This window comes from Gekko japonicus, unplaced genomic scaffold (assembly GCF_001447785.1).
Source record: "Gekko japonicus isolate JY-2015 unplaced genomic scaffold, Gekko_japonicus_V1.1 scaffold1489, whole genome shotgun sequence".
NCBI classification, from domain to species: domain Eukaryota; kingdom Metazoa; phylum Chordata; class Lepidosauria; order Squamata; family Gekkonidae; genus Gekko; species Gekko japonicus.
Window position 1 is genome coordinate 274,691 of NW_015163135.1, and position 17,338 is coordinate 292,028.

The window sequence follows — 17,338 nt, forward strand, 5'->3', positions numbered from 1 at the left end:
CAGTAACAAAGTGGGGAGAGGTGACCCCAGGACAAAATTGAGCCGACATTGTAGCTTCCTGGTATTGTGATTCTAGTATTTTTAATTGCTCTTTTGTAAGCTTAAATTCAGATAATCTTGTCTTCTAGTTCCTGCAGTAAGCATTTATCTCTTCAATAAAATGTTCTTAGTAAATGGCAAGCATATGTCTCCACTTCCTTTGCAAAGGCTGCTGATGTGTGTAATCTTGTAGAAAGTCTAACCAGAAAACATAGGACCTTTCTTGTTTCTAATAAGCTTTAACAAGCTGTTTCCTTCAGAGTGTAGTCTTCCAGTGTCCTAGAGCTTCTGGAAATAGGTAGAATATTGCTTCGTTGAAATATACAGAACCAACCTTGATGAACAATGAAATAAATTAGTATATCTTTCAAAAAGTAAAGCTAGTCTGTATAATCTGTTATAGGATTTTGGAAACAAAATTTACCTAAACAAAATTTTCTCTGAAGCATGAATGCGTTGCCAAACAGAACTCCTTTAGACATGGACTGCCAGGATCAAACAAATCTAGTATGGATTCTAAGCAGGCTACTATTTATACAAGTTGTAAACAAGGAAGGCAAAATCTCTGGACCTTTGTAGAAGCCCCTGGTAGTGGTTACCATCAGTCCAAGGCATACTTGTATAGTACTGACTATGCATTTGTTTTTCCTCTTATAAGTTGCAAATTCTTGGAAGATGGCTACCCCCCAAGGTTTACTGTGCATAACTCAACCTCAGGCTGACTGTAATGAGGATGGCAGATTTACATGATCTGTGGACTGAGATTAACAGTAGGGAGGATGGATAATAGCCCTTGTATTACCACAGAAATGACTGCTGGATGAGCATAGGATAACAGTTCTAAAAAGTTGTGGGATAGTAAAATGAGTTAAGTTGGCTCTGCCATCCAGAGTAGAGTTACAGTCTTCTAGGTCAATTGACGTCAATGAGCTTAGAGGGGTGTTCTCTCCTTATGGCACTGTGGGATACTGTTCTTCCCACTACACTATGCTGTGCTACTTTGTATCCATGGAAGACCCCTACCCACATTATGCCCTGAAAATGAAAGATGGGGTTAACATTTAGAAATATTACTCCTGAATTGTCAGATGCAAAGAACTGCAGACTAAGAAGTTTGAGTAAATGAGTTTTGAAATGTGAGTTGGATTTGGGGAATCCCCAACCCAACTCTCATTTGAAGTGTGCCCTAGTACTCACCTTAAAAATGGCGGGAGAGCCAGGTTGACTGTGGAATGCAGCATAGCAGCAGGAAAGATTCAGCATTTCTTCCATTCTGTCCTGCATGGTTTGGCCAGGGAAAATGGTCACCGGGGACCGGCTGTTTGTCCACTGCCAGTTCCTCATGTCTGCCCAGGAAATGTGGAACTGGCAGTAGGACAAACAGCTGTCATCCCCCCTGGTGATTTTCTTCTGGTGAAAGCGTGTGGGGTAGAAGGGAAGTGAATGCTGAATTCTCTACTGCCCACACACTCCACAGTCAGTTTGCCCACCCGCAACATTCTTAAGGTGAGTACCGAGTCAGAAGTGAAGTACAATTTGGGGTGGAGTTTCCCCCAACCCAATTCACATTTCATGTCTTATGTAATCAGATTCTAATGCAGGTAAATATGGTTGCAATGAGGTTTATACCATGTAGAAATCAATTTAGGAATCTGTACTAAAAAAAATTATGTAGGCTCTTAGTTCAGATAAGTCAATGGACTCTTCTCAGTGCAGCCCTGGAAGGAGTATGTGAAATGAATGGGTGACTGGCTTCCCCCTTGTCACTGGGTAGTCAGCCAACTTCTCACATGCTGAACTAGAGTGCAAGCATTCCTTATTAGAATGTAACTAAGTCAGATGGAAGTAGGTCCTCATTAGGTTTTCCATATTTGAATCCCCTTCTTATACTGCATTGTTTATTGGATGCATTATACTGTTTTCATTTCATTTTTTAAATTGTAATCAATTTTGTTTTTTATATATATATACCATTATGTAACTTTAACTAAAAAAAATACAAATAACAAAATAAATAACAATTTGTAAATTGTTAATGCACCAGTACTTAAGTTCAATTTGCATTAAAAGAGCCTATTCAAAGTTAATAAAATGCAAAGTCCATGTATTTCTTAGGCAAAGTACATGCTTCTTTAGGGTTAGATGTAACATTTTTTTAAAAAAGGAAACCATTTTTCAACAAAGTCATATTCCTTTGTCGGAGTTTCAGCCACAACCAATTGTGTTGCAACTTTATCCATTGCCGCAATATCCCATATTTTAGAAAACCATTGTTTCAAATAATGTATTTTGTTGAGTTTCCAAAATTGAGCTAAAGGTATTTTGGTTGCTATAAGTAATAAAGAGGCTAATTTGGTTTTATGTTTTGATAAAAATTGACCAGGCCAAAAGTTAAGTAATACGGATTCAGGAGTGTTGGGTATAGGTTGTCCCAAAATCCTATCTATAACTGATGTGATAGTTGTCCAAAAGCTAAAAATTCTTGGGCTTCCCCACCAGCAGTGCTAAAAGGTTCCTGTTTTCCACAACCCTTCCAACAGCTAGAGTTCATCTTAAATTTGCACTGAAATGATCTCACTGGTGTCATGTACCATCTGGAATATATTTTAAAGTTTTGGAAATTTATGTTCAATGTTTTAGTGGTATAGAGGTAAGAGTCCCAGATACTATTTCAGTGGTTGTTGGGGAAGGCATGTCCACAGTTCTTTTGCCACGCTTGTTGAAGTGCGGTGGTCTGCGACCAAAGTTTTTGATTTAATAGTTGGTATATCACAGTTATTATGAGTCCCTTAGATTCTTGCGACCCTTTCTGTAACAGTGTTTCAAAAGAGGTAAGTGGTCTATTCAGTTGTGCGACAATAGTGGTATTATGGAGCATGTGATAAAGCTGATGATATTGCAGCCAGGATATTATAGTCTTGTGTTTCAATTCCAATTGTTGTACTGAACACAATTGGCCCTTCGCATAAATGTCACTCAGTTTATAAAGGCCTTTCTCTCTCCAGTTGCGAAAGTATTGATCTTGTCTACCAGGAGGGAACCAATATTTATTTTTGTTTAAAAGCTTTATTTCCTCTCCTAAAAAGGAGAGATATTTCGCTTAGTTAGAAAGGGGGAGGGTATATAGTGGGATCAAGAGAAAGGTGAGTGATGTTTTAACTGGTAAAGTTAATCTGTTAGTAATATTAGAATTTTCTTCTTTGGCTTCTTCTGTGAGTTGTCAAACTTCTTTTTTCAAACCGGTTAAATGGATTGTCTATGTTAATATATTAGTAGTGTCCCAATGGTGCTCCGCTAGCAAAGTCTTTTCCAACGATTTTTAAAACGATCATCTATGGGCTGGCTTCTTTTAATCTCCGAATTCAGGCAGGAGCTTCCTCTGTTTACTCCTCTCCGGCTTCTCGGCTCCTCCTCCGGGTCGCTGCTTCCGCTGTCTGTTTGCAAACTGCAAATGCCATAGTCCTTGTTCTCTCGTGCCTCTTCAAAAGGTCTCTGGCTTTGAGAATGGTTTTCTCCTTTTTCCATCTCTCGCTTATATGTTTAAACGCTGCCATTCTCTTAGCTGGACCTTCTCTCCGCAACTGTTGACTTATAAAAGCACTTTTCAGGGCACTTTCTCGCTTGTCACAGCTCAATTCTTTTCTCACAGTCCCACTCAAGGTCACAGTCACACACAATCTGTTTATTTAACAGCCGGCACAACAAAAGATGAAACGCCTACACCGGAAGTTCCTCCTTTCTTGTTTGCTAGTTTCACAGCTCAGCTCCGACATCTTGCTTTTTTGTTTACTTTTATTAAAGTTCAAATATCGCTTTTTTAAGACAAAAATCTTCTAGCCTCTTCTCAGGAGGGAACCAATATTGACCTAGGAATGCTGCTACCCGTGAAATACTGGGAGCCAAAACGTTTCTATACTTGTCCCAAAGATTTCGTGTAAACCTCAAAAATGGGTTGGGTGTGAGTGACATCTGTTGTCAGTGACTGTTTTTCAATTTGCTGTACCTCATAAGATTATTGGAAAAAATTAGCCCTGCATGCTGTACTGAGTTTCTTGGAGGAAGGGTGGGATAAATTAACTAACTTTTTAAAAACCTGTGAAATCTGATTATTACTAAACTCCCATCATGTCCAATATGCTTTGACAGAAAATAACTTCTAGAGAAGATCAGGAAATTAATCCCTACCAATACACACAACTGAATGCAAAAACTGCATCTGGCCCTTTTCTTTTGCACTCTGCATCTTATTTACGATACAATTGATGATGAACAGGTTTCTCTTTATTTTACCTCAACAGAATGTATTTATACAACTTTCATTGGCTTTCCGAAATGATAGTTACACTTTGGAATCGAGAATTAACCAGGCTGAGAGGGAGAGAAATCTTGCAGAGGAGAACACGGAGAAAGAACTGGACAATTTTAAAGTAGCTATTACGGTAAGAATGGCATAATGAATAGGGATAGGCATGAACCAACTCACAAACATAAGTTTGTGATGAATTTTGGGCGGTTCGCAAAGTGATGTTCACGAACTGAAGAGCCACTATAAACTTCCATGAATTTTAAGGCATTTGTGACAGTTCGTGAAGAGCAGAAAGTACATGCTTAAATGGCTTCAAGCCATTTAAACCCGTGCTTTCTGCTATTCATAAAAAACAGTTGAGTGGTGGCAAGCAGAAAGCAGAGGTTTAGGTGAGCAGTAAGCAGGGGGTTAAATGGCTTGGAGCCATTTAAAACCCTGCTTTCTGCTTCCCATGAAAAGCAGTGGGGAGCAGAAAGCAGGTGCCAGAAAGTTATATGAACTGGTTCAGTTCATGAATCAACCTCTTCGTTCATATCAGTTCATGGTTTGGTTTGTGGTTTGGCCTATCCCTAACAATGAAATTGCACTGCAGTTTGCACTTGAATTCAGTGGCTTTAATGCAGTTTTGTTGCTATGGCTATATATGTCCTCCAAAGCTGCTATACTATGAAGCATGTCATTCTCATAATGACAAGTTGTTTGTTGTTGTTCAGTCCACCTCGATGTCGAGTCCACCTCTTCGCGACCCCATGGACCACATCAAGCCAGGCCCTCCTGCCTTCCGTCATCCTCTGGTGTTTGCTTAACTTCATGTTTGTTGCATTGATAACACTGTCTAATCATCTCATCCTTTGCCGTTCCCTTCTCCTTTTACCATCAATCTTTCCCAGCATCAGTGAGTGCTCCCTTCTCAAAAGCTGGAGAGGTTAAAGTGGCCTCCAGTGCAAACTGCTACTTGGGGGAAGGGACACTCTATACAAATAAAAAATATACAGATTATAGTCTGTCTGTGCCTGGTCACATCCTATTGAAATTAATTAGAAGTCCATCTTTTCCCTAGAAACACATGGTGTTTAAAATTAATAGTAGTATTAATAGTACCAAAGAACACTATGTTTAAACTTTTTAAAGCTACCATCGTGTCTGATTAACATATCCATTCTGAATCCTTTGGAAGCTTTCTGACAGTCAAATGTGTTGGAATGGAGTCTGTTTCATAAAGTAGACCCCAATCTTTTGTCTGCATTCAACTTCATGTTCAACAAGAAATGAGACAATTTAAATATTTAGGGTTTTAAAAGAAATACTAATGGGGGAAAGCATTTTTATTCAGCAAGACATTATGTGGTCCCATTGGAGTCAGACAGTCTGTGTACTTTCTGAAATTATTAAAGAGCTGTTTCTAAATTGGAGTATAGCTTCATTTTTTTTCTGATGTCGGACACAGAGTTCATTCTTTCCATTTTATTTATTTAAATATGCAAGCCCTACCTCTCCTACATTCAAGGCAGCAACTAAACCATTTGAAAATACAAGCTTTGTAATGCTGATCAAAAGCTAACACAAAAGAACAGTTTGTCAGAGTTTGATAGCTTAATGTCAGTATGCATTATAATACCTTGAAACAGGGCTTTCTTTTGATTCCTACAATGATACTGCAAGCATTGTGTATGATAAGAAACAAAGGCAATTAAAGAACTGCCGCCTCCAAATGATTAAAGGGGACACTCTTAAAATTGTAAGTTGTAATAGCTGTTTGTTTAAAGTTCTCCTTGATTTGACGTGTTAGTGCATGCTGTCATTGCAGTCTTCGGCTTCCTTATGGCATCATTCTGAACACAGAGAGATGTACCAGAAATTGTTGGAGGATATCACTGTGCTGCATCGTTTGGCCTCTAGATTATCTAGCCGGGCTGAAATGGTTGGAGCTGTTCGCCAGGTAAGACTACTCACGTCAAACATCTTTAGGCTTGCCATTTACCTACACATGGTGGGCAAACCCCCACCCTCAAGAAATTGATAAGTGGGGGGGAAAAGGTATAGAAAATGGCCTCCATAGCGATGCTCTAGTAATGTAGCCCATGTATCTATGCTCTTTAACAGAGTTTAGGGGAAATTCCTAGAGCATCACCTGGAAGTGATATGACAGGTTCCTGAAACTCCAACCATCTCCAGGCACTGCCCTAAAAATCTGCTGATATTTTCCAAGGCAGTGCTGGCCTCCCTAAATATCTTGTATTTGTAATTACTTGAAGTTGCCATGTCTTGTGGAAAATCTTGGCTGCAGTCACACTCTGTGCCCCAAAGGAAACCCCCAGATGTGCTACAAACACATGAAACTACTGCATGTTTGATTCACCTACCACCATATTGTGCATTCTGACCATCAGCAACCCTCCAAAGTCTCACACAGATGTCTTTCTCAGCCCAGCTAGACAAGATATTGGGAGGTCTGTGAACACTGTTCTCAGTAGGTGTTTCACCTCAGATAACAGGTGTGCAGGAATCTGATTCCTTGGTTCTTTTAGAAGAAAAATTTATCCAAAAGACAGAAGGGGATGGGCAAGGCAGGCAAATAGCACTGAATCCAATCCACAGCTCTGCCGTGGATGTTCTAGATATTCTTTCCTTTTAAAGAAATGCCTCTGTAGAAGAGAAGGTATCTGCCTTACTTGAAACTTACAATAGCATTCTCATTACAATATGTGCCTGTTTTCATCTCTGGGAGACCATATTTATCAGAATAATTTTCTCTGATAAGTAGCAAGATCTTGCTAGAACTGATGCTGTTTGCTTCATGTTGAAAATATGCTTTTATGTATGCTACATATCTCCTTTGCAGGAGAAGCGCATGTCAAAGGCCACTGAAGTTATGATGCAGTATGTGGAGAATTTGAAGAGAACATATGAAAAGGATCATGCTGAGCTTATGGAGTATAAGAAACTTGCCAATCAGAATTCTAGCAGAAGCTACAGTTCTCCTGGTAAATAGTGTCCTTAATGCTCAATGGTTTTAAAATACCAGTTTGCATTGCTGACTGTCTTGAAGTTGATACTCCTATACCTACATAGATATTAAATGGAGCATCAAAGTACCTGATAAAAAAAGAAATATTTGCAAAAGTTGAGTTTAAGGATTTATTTAGGTCATCTGATTCCTTTAGAAGCTTAAATGGGAAATAATTTCCTTCCAAAACTCTTCTAGACTTATATCAGAGAAGACTAGGCTTGATTAATGCACAATATTCCTTTACATTAATATCCTTATGAGTACCATGAGTCTGTTGGAGAAAAAACTGGCATCAATATTCTGTTGTGGGTTTGTTTTTTGTGTTTTTTTTTACAGAGGATGGTGTTCCACGTACATCTAGATCCATGTCTCTTACAGTTGGAAAGGTATTCTTCCAAGTTTTCAAAGAAATAAAGATATTTAATGAAAATTGTATGCAAATTATGGTTGAAAACCCCCAGGGGCCAAGATATTTCACTGGCTCATGCACCCCAAGCTGTTCTAGTGCCCAATCAAAGGGAAAATCTCATTTTTTGCACAGATTTATATGTAATTTTTGGAATTCCCCAACGTATTTACAATGGTTGCACAGGGTAAAAACACGTGGCCTAAAAGGATAAGCAAAAGTCTTGGGGGATTTTCTGTTTAGAAAATAGATGAGGTAGGGAAGACACAATAGGCGTTTATGAAATTATATGTGGTATGGAGAAAGTCCCAAAATACTACAACTCAGATGCATCCCAGGAACATAATGGACAGTAGATTCTGGATGGACCAGTGAAGGACTTGATGTATTGTATTAGTTAACTTGTGAAACTTGCTGCCATGGGATATGGTGTTGACCACTAACTTAAATGGCTATTAAAAGGGGATTGTAGAGAATAGGCCCATCAATGACTATTTGTCACAATAGGGGAATGGGACCTCATTGTATGCTACCACCAGGGCTTTTTTTGTAGAAAAAGCCCAGCAGGAACTCATTAGCATAATAGGTCACACCCAACAGCATGAACTCATTAGCATATTGGGCCACACCCTGACAGAGTAGCTCATTAGCATATTAGGCCACACCCCACATTACCAGAAGTGTGGTTATCCAGCCACACCCACCTTTTGCTTCTTATTCTGTATACCTTGTTTGTTGTCAAGACCCAGAGGTTTTTTTGTAGCAGGAACCCTTTGCATGTTAGGCCACACACCCCTAATGTAGCCAATCCTAATGAGTTTCTGCAGTTGGGTGTGACCTATTATGCTAATGAGTTCCTGCTGGGCGTGGCCAACTCGGGAGCCAGCCGGAACTCCATTCCTGTGCGTTCCTGCCCAAAAATAGCCCTGGCTACCACCAAACTTCTGAATGCCAACTGCTGGGGAAGGACAGCAGGCAAGGAAGTCTTTGGTCTCTGTGCTCCTGTTGTGGGCCGTCTGGGCTTCTGGAAACAAGGAAGCAAAATGCTGGTCTAGGCATACTACTGGTCTGAGCCACCAAGGCCCTTCTGGTACATTAAGTGTCCCTTGGCTCCTTCCTTTAGTTCTTTATTCTTTTTATTTGTATTTATTTGTTCTTTTTATTTTGATTTGAACAAGCCACTTGTTCATTTCCTTCTGCAGACAATATAGAATTTAATTTTTCCCCACTTGGCTTAAGCATGGCATTACTAGCTCTTATTTAAAATACTAAGAATTCCACAACTAATATTCAAATACTGCCTTTCCCACTGCCAACGACAGCTTCATGTATTGTCATAGAGATGACCACAAATATAGAGGAATAGTTGCTGGACTTGACCAAAAAAAATCATAGAAAATGTCTCTGTACACAGAAAAAAATTTAGCCTGGCCTCTCAGTGAAGCATGCCAAAACAGGAGTCTAGAGACCAGTGTTCCCTCTAAGCTGAGTTAGTATGAGCTTCCAGCTCACGCATTTTTTAGCTTCCAGCTCACGCATTTTAGTCTTAGCTCAGGAAGGATGGCTCCAGAGCAAACTAATTTATGCAGTAGCCAAATCGCTCGCTCACAACTTTAATGCAAGTAGCTCACAAAGTAGAATTTTTGCTCACAAGACTCCACAGCTTACAGGGAGCATTGCTAGAGACCCAGAATAGAATAGCCTTGGAGAGGGTCAAGAAACAAAATAGTAACTTAATTGTACAGCCTTGTGTAGATTAGAAGCTGTCTAACCCATTAGCAATAGATATAATTTGTTGAAGCCCAGGGTGCAGAGAATGTCTGAGTATGGCAGGAATGTCCAACTTCACAGAAGTGGAGATACTGTTTAAAGATGAGTGTGTTGGTTGTGAGCCAAAAGATATTCATATGTATGAGAAACTTCTAATCCCTGTTTTTGAATAGATTTCTTAAAGATAAAAAGTAGCAAGAATGAACTAATAGTAGCAAGAATGAACTTGGTATTTGAAGTTATAAGATAATTAATCAGCCAACGAAGTGCACCCTTATCAAGTGGGATAGTTAGCAATTGTTAGGAAATGATGTTAAAATCCTATAAATAGGGAAAGTTAAGTAGATCGACAGCTTCTTCTCAGAATGGCTTCCTTGCCTGTGACCTGTTAATTATTTTTTCTTTTTCCAATTTTAAAATGTTTATTAAGATCAAGTATAACATTTTAAAACTTACAATACCTTCAAAACATGATGCAGAAGTCTTGAGAATCTGAAATTACAAACCAGTCAGTTTATAACAAATCATTAAACTACATCACGTATAACATAACATTGGCCCCGGTCACACGGAGCATTAGCCACGCAACAGGGACGGAAGATAGGCGGGGTTTCTGGGCGCGATCTTACCAGCACATCTGGGAAGCGTAGTGCTCCCATGGCTCAACCAAGGCTTCCCTCCGAAGATGCGGTTTAAAAAGCTAGTACCTCGGAGGTACTAGTTTCCAGAAACCGCGGGGCAAGGGCAAGCGTCTGATCCCGTTTCCGGAGGTAGTTCCGGTGCCCGCCCATGTCCCCTAGCTAAAAGGTGTTTTTTTCCCCAAGTCTCCACGGATGCGCACAAGCACAAAACGGATCATGCGCAAACGTTAGTTTAATTTTAAAAAACCCCACATAACTTGAGTCATGCAGAGAAGAGGAGAGCAGCCAGAAGAAAGCAACAAAGAGCGCACGGCTTGAGGCGAGCGACAAATAGATAGGGGGAAAGGGGGCAAGGCAGAAGATAAAGCGGCTGAGACGAAGCCCAGAAGAGGGGGGGCACGGCGGTAGAGTAGGAAGTCTACTTGGGGAAGGGGGCACAGCTCAGGAGGGCGGCACCGTGGCCTCGAAGACAGGCGAGCGGAGAAGGAGGCGCGGTCAGGGCGGAGGGGGCTGAGCCATGCTGCTTTGCCCTCTTCGCGCGCCCCACCAGACGGCTCCCCGGACTGTTGCCCTTACAGAACTACTGCCCACCCCCTGCCTGCCTCACTGGATGATCTGCACCTCCCCCTATCCACAGGACCTCCACGGAACCTCCACGGGAGGTCTGATCGCGAAACTGCGTGTTATTTTTCCTCGGGGCAAACAGCCATGCTTCCCCCCCCTGCATTTTTCTGGCCGTGTGACCGGAGCCATAGTAAGACAGTATCAATTTCATTCACCTATCCCACAGTGCTGTTTGAGCCATAAATTCCAATGAATTGAGTCAAGTCTAAAATACCATATGGACTCATGTGATTACTCCCCTTTATTTATGTATGTACCAATGTTGGATGAATGGATGGTATACTGTTTTGTTGGTTTAGTTAGTGTTAAGAATACAATAGTTATACTTTAATAAAAAGCTTAAAATAGAAGCAGAGATTCTCTATTAGTATTTACTTATGTACTGTACCTTTAATGAGCCTAAAATGTTATTGAAGTGTGCCTATAGCTAGGAATGTAATGATCTGTTGTAGGAAAGCTAACTAGATACCTAGAGCCCATTTATTATTTTATTTAATTCATTTATATCCTGCCTTTCTCCCCAGTGGGGACCCAAAGTAGTTTACATCATTATCTTCTCCTCGTCTCCTCCATTTTATCCTTAGGTTAGGCTGAGCTTTGTGACTGGCCCATGGTCATCCAACAAGCTTCCATGGCACAAGTGGAGATTCAAATCTCAGTCTCCTCAATACTGGTCCAACACTCTTAACCACTACACCACACTGACTTCTTAAGTGCATGTCTATATTGGAATCAGGCCTAGCTAGAGTTATCCAGAACAGCATGAACAGTAGCCAGATATGTTGCCTTCATAGCTGCAAAGATAGAACTGTACTGGCAAAATTGAAAATTGGCTCGAGTCAAATGAGAGGACTCATAAACTCTGTGCTTTCTGATTGTCCGGTAGCATATTTCCGGTTTCACTAACTAACATTTAAAATAAACCTTCTTATTGCATCTGAACTACCCCTAACGGTAAATAAGTCACTTTTATTATAATGTTGCTAGTCACAATTTCCCTGTGATTTCCTCTGTGTTACATCTGTAGAAGTATTCCTTGTTATAATCAGTGTAATGAAATGCATTTTTATTATAGGCACCTCGGAGGAGAGTCAGTGTTGCTGTTGTTTCAAAATTTGAAATCCCAGGCCAGTCACCTAGCATGTCACCCATTCCTTTGATGCCATCCATGGTAACTTTGCATTTTTAAAGTTCTGCAATGATGAATTTTTTAAGAGTGATTGCTGCATTTTTTATAAATGCACTGTATTGAATAGATTCAGTTGTATTGAAAAACTCAAGTATTAGGTTTACTATATAAGCCATGGGAAGAGTAGGAAAGTTACCGTTCATTAAACCTAACATCAGCTCTTCAGACATTTAATTATGAATTATTGGAGAATTTTATTTGATGTACATCGAGTATGTCTTCATGTAGAAAATGCAAACAGTTTTAGTGTTGCTGTTTGGAATTAAATTGAATTGTAAAATTCTTTATTTACAGACTGAATCAACAAATGGAAGAAACAATCTGACAACAACTTCTGTCTTACCCGCACTTTTAGAGAAGTGAGTTCACAGTCTTTTCTCCTGTATTGGGATTTATTTAGCATACGATTTATGGTGGAACTAGAAATAAGGCCCGTTGTGGAAATAAATACAATGGGATCTAGAAAGAGGCTCTGGGAGTGTGCTCTGGCTTTGGGCAAACAGTGTCAGTCTGCTTTTAAAACATGAATCTGGGACCTGCACACCACCAGAATACAGCAGATTCCATATGCAACTGACATTCCAACTGCCTTGCGGGGGGGGGGGTTGAGGTGTGGAATGGAGTGAAGTCCAATCAGCTTCCATATGCAAAAGACCAGGTTGTCGCAGCAGTTGTGGTGTGGGCGGGACCCGGGCTTTGCCTTCTGATTGGTGGCGATATATGCTGAGGAGCAGTGCCATCAGCCATACACTAAGGGAGTCCATTTTAGAATTAGAACTTTGGCACCCACTATTCAATTATATATAAGGATGATTTATGGTGGAATATGTATCTTTGTTTTCTTAAAAGAATGTAAAACCATAGCATAAGAGAGAGATAATCATCAATAAAAGTAGATTGTTTAAAGATTGTTCTTTCTTAAGGTTCACTTCAGTAACTGGGTAAAACACTCTTCAGTGTTCCCTATAGAAAGGATGTTATAGCCTGATTCTATGTGCTTATTTACTCAGAAATAAGGCCCACTAAATTCAGTGGGACATTCCCACATTGTGTGCACATAGGAGACCAGCCTTAGATTTGAATTAGAAGTAATACACTTCAGGTTGTATTGAGACAAAGGCTTTTAGTGTGCCCTATGTCACTGCTCTCAGCAAGATTAGAGTTGAGACTCAATGTATAAGTCTAGAGGCTGGATCCAGTGATTTGCTTGTACAGTGATTGCAGATCTTCCCTGCTTTCCACGTTCCCCAGCAGTCCTTTCTGACCCTGGGAAAGTTTATTCCTGGAGTTGCCGGACCTGCATGAAGGGTTGGTAGACTACAGTGAAGGGGGCAAAGGTGCTCCCTCCATCTTCTTCCTTCCATCAGTGGAGTGCTTCTGCCTAAAGAAGGGTCCCCCTTCTCCTTTCTCCCTCCAGCCCACCAACCAACATGGGGCTTCTTGACTGGTGCCTCTCCTTAAATGGAATACATTAGGATCTATTCATGCTAAAATAGATCCTGTTCCTCCTGCAGTTTCTGCAGTTAGAGAATTATGGCATATAATGTCACAACAGTGTCAAGTTGACCCTTGTCTAAATGCTAAATTAACACTATGGGCCAATCCAGATTTAAAAATTAGGAAGAGATCTTTTTAAGGGAAGGTTTGGACAGACAGATCTTTACTTTGGACCAATTAATAGACTGTCAATCACTACCATTTTTTGTTATTTTCTCAAATGAGGTCTAGTTCTGAAGTGTCAGCCTCTGTTGAATGGCAATATTTTCATCTGCAGTATCTGCTGGTATCTACTGCTGGAAACTCTCATTGAATCAATGCAGAAAATGAAACCTACAGCGTATATAGTGATATGTGACTCCATATGCAGATACCTAAATCTGCGGATCAGGACCACACCAACAGTTATATCTTTTTTCCTCCTCTTTCCAGGCTATCTGAACTGTTTCCTTCTTAGTTTGTTGCATCAGCATTTCTGTTTCCTCTTGTGTAGAGTTAAAAATTTCTTTGACTGCCCTCTTTACAACTACCATAGCTGCAGCCATGTCTGCATGGGCAGTCTCAGCTGGCTCCTGCATCGGGGCACATTCAGATCTCCGCCCGCTCGCTGCCACTTGCCGAGGGGTCCAAATCAAGCCCCTTGCAATGAGCTCCTCTACAGGGATCTCATTGGAGTTCAGGAACCCCCGAACCCCTCTAAGGAAGCCGGTGATCTGGTCAACACTCGGGAGAGCTTCCCGGTGCAACCGTTCTTGTCGCACTGAAACCCTTGTCTCCATATATCAGAAAAGATATTGCAGAGCTGGAAAAAGTGCCGAGGAGGGCAACCAAGATGATTCGGGAGTTGGAGCACCTTTCCTATGAGGAAAGGCTGAAGAGTCTGGGACTTCTAAGTTTAGAAAATAGACGACTAACGGGGGACATGATAGAGGTTTATTAAATTATGCATGGGATGGAGAGTGTTGACAATGAGGACTTTTTCTCTCTCTCCCAAAGTACTAGAACTTGAGGGCATCTAATGTGACTGATGGACAGTAGGTTCAGGATGGGCAAAAGGAAATACTTCTTTACAGAGAGTGCTTAAAATGTGGAATTTGCTGCCAGAGTATGTAGTGATAGCCACAGGAATAAACATCTTTAAAGGGGGAATTAGATAGATTCATGGAGGACAAGTCTATCAATGGCTACTAGCCATGGTGACTGAGGGGCACATTCAGAGGCACTAATCTTCTGAACCAGAAGGCAACATCAGGGGAAGGCCTTAGCCGCTATGCTCTGTTGTTGGCCATCCAGAGGAACTGGTTAGCCACTGTGTGAGACAGGATGCTGGACTAGATGGACCATTGGTCTGATCCAGCAGGGCTCTTCTTATGTTCTTAAAAAAGACTGTGGCCGTATATGGAGCAAGAAATGCCAGGTGTCTACACTGGATTCAGAAGATTGCAAATTTACATTGGTTACTTGAGCATATCAGAGAATTTCAGAAGAAAATGAGCTTGTTTTTCATAGATTACAGCAAAGTGTTTGATTGTGTGGATCCTAAAAATCTGCAGCTGCCTTTCAAAGAAATGGGTGCACCACAACATCTGATTGTTTGGCTGTGCAACCTGCACTCTAGACAATATGCAACTGTTAGGACAGAATATGGAGAAACAGAATGGTTTCTAATTGGCAAAGGTATCAGACAAGGATGTATTTTATCTTTCTGGTTTTTCAATCTATATGCAGAGCATATCATAAAGAAAGCTGGATTGGATTTAGATGAAGGTGTGAGCCGAGACAAAGATCTGTGAGCCGGAGGCTTAAAAACTGTGAGCTAGCTCACGCTAACTCAGCTTAGAGGGAACATTGGTTAGGACAGAATATGGAGAAACAGAATGGTTTCCAATTGGCAAAGGTATCAGACAAGGATGTATTTTATCTTTCTGGTTTTTCAATCTATATGCAGAGCATATCATAAAGAAAGCTGGATTGGATTTAGATGAAGGTGGAGTGAAAACTGGTGGAAGACACGTTAACAATATGAGATATGTAGATGATACCACATTCTGGCAGAAAATAGTGAAAACTTGAAATGACTACTGCTGAAGATTAAAGCAGAAAGTGCCAAAACTGGATTACAGCTGTACATCAAGAAGACAAAAGTAATGACTACTGAGCAGAGGTCGATTCGGGGGGGATTGCGGGGGATCGCAGTTCCCCCGGGTGAGGTGCAGGGGGCGGGGCACACGACGAAGCCCCACCCCCTTCTTACGGCCGCCCCGTGCTTCCAGCCTCATTCTGTTGCAGAAGGAGGAAGAAGCAGGAGGGTAAGTTGGCATCCTCCCCCTCTGCCTGGCCGAGGCCACTCCACGTGGCCTCCGCAAGGATTCCCAGCCCCATCCAGGAGCTTCCCCGAGGTAGCTGTGTTAGTCTGTTGCTGCAAAATAGTCCAAGAGTTCAAATAGCACCTTTAAGACTAACAAATAGCACCTTTAAGACTAACCTTTAAGACTAAGACTAACTGAGTGGTGGGTGTGGCCTTATGACCAGTGTTCCCTCTAAGCTGAGTTAGTGTGAGCTAGCTCACGGTTTTTTAGCCTCCGGCTCACACATTTTTGACTCAGCTCAGGAAGGATGGCTCCAGAGCAAACTAATTTATACAGTGGCCAAATCGTTCGCTCACAACTTTAATGCCAGTAGCTCACAAAGTAGAATTTTTGCTCACAAGACTCCACAGCTTAGAGGGAACATTGCTTATGACACACTTCCGGTGATGTCAGGGGTGTGGCATATGCTAATGAGTCATGCTAATGAGTTCCCCTAGCTCTTTTTCAACGAAACGACCCCTGCTACTGAGGAATTATACAACTTTAAGGTTGACGATGAAGACATTTCAGTTGTTCAAGATTTTCTGTCCTGGACTCCATCATCAACCAAAAGGGAGACTGCAACCAAGGAATCAGAAGGAGATTGAGACTGGGAAGGGCAGCCATGAAGGATCTAGAAAAAATTTTCAAGTGTAAGGAAGTGTCATTGTGACCAAGATCAAGATAATTCGTACTATAATATTTTCCATTACTATGTATGGGTGTGAAAGTTGGGCAGTGAAGGAAGCTGATGGAAAGATAGTTGATTCACTTGAAATGTGGTATTGGATGAGAGTTTTACAGATACCATGGACTGCCAAATAGGTAAGTGGGTTCTAGATGAAATCAAGCCTGAACTCTCCCTAGAAGCTAAAATGACCAAATTGAGGCTGTAGTATTTTGGTCATATTATGAGAAGACAAGACTCACTGGAAAAGACAATAATGCTGGGAAAAGTTGAAGGCAACAGGAAAAGAGGAAGACCCAACATGAGATGGATTGACCCAATGAAGGAAGCCACTGCCTTCAGTTTGCAAGATTTGAGCAAAGCAGCTAACGTTAGTGCTTTTGGAGGTTGCTAATTCATAGTGTCATGTATGGCTGTGAGAGTTGGACTATAAGGAAGGCCGAGCGCCGAAGAATAGATTATTTTGAACTATGGTGCTGGAGAAGACTTTTGAGAGTCCCTTGGACTGCAAAAAGATCAAATCAGTCAGTCCTAAAAGAAATCAACCCTGACTGTTCCTTGGAAGGCCAGATAATGAAACTGAAGCTCAAGTGCTTTGGCCACCAAATGAGAAGGGAGCACTCACTGGAGAAGACCCTGATGCTGGGAAAGATTGAAGGTCAAAGAAGACGGGGACGGCAAAGGATGAGATGGTGAGACATAGATGCAAGGAACATGAAGTTGAGCAAACTTCAGAGGATGGCGGAAGACCGGAAGGCCTGACGGGAGCTGGTCCATGGGGTCGCAAAGAGTCGGACTCGACTGTGCGACTGAACAACAA

The 17,338-nt window shown here is 41.2% G+C and overlaps 1 protein-coding gene across 1 annotated transcript in view; it reads left to right on the forward strand.

Moving 5' to 3' along the window:
• MRVI1 (murine retrovirus integration site 1 homolog) overlaps nt 1–17,338 on the forward strand; it is a 116,111-nt gene that overhangs the window by 89,036 nt on the left and 9,737 nt on the right. Inside the window, exons 13-18 of the mRNA XM_015406962.1 lie at nt 4,338–4,478; nt 6,153–6,284; nt 7,188–7,329; nt 7,692–7,741; nt 11,872–11,967; nt 12,280–12,344. Coding sequence (XP_015262448.1) covers nt 4,338–4,478; nt 6,153–6,284; nt 7,188–7,329; nt 7,692–7,741; nt 11,872–11,967; nt 12,280–12,344 — 626 coding nt within the window. The remainder of the gene's footprint in view (nt 1–4,337; nt 4,479–6,152; nt 6,285–7,187; nt 7,330–7,691; nt 7,742–11,871; nt 11,968–12,279; nt 12,345–17,338) is intronic.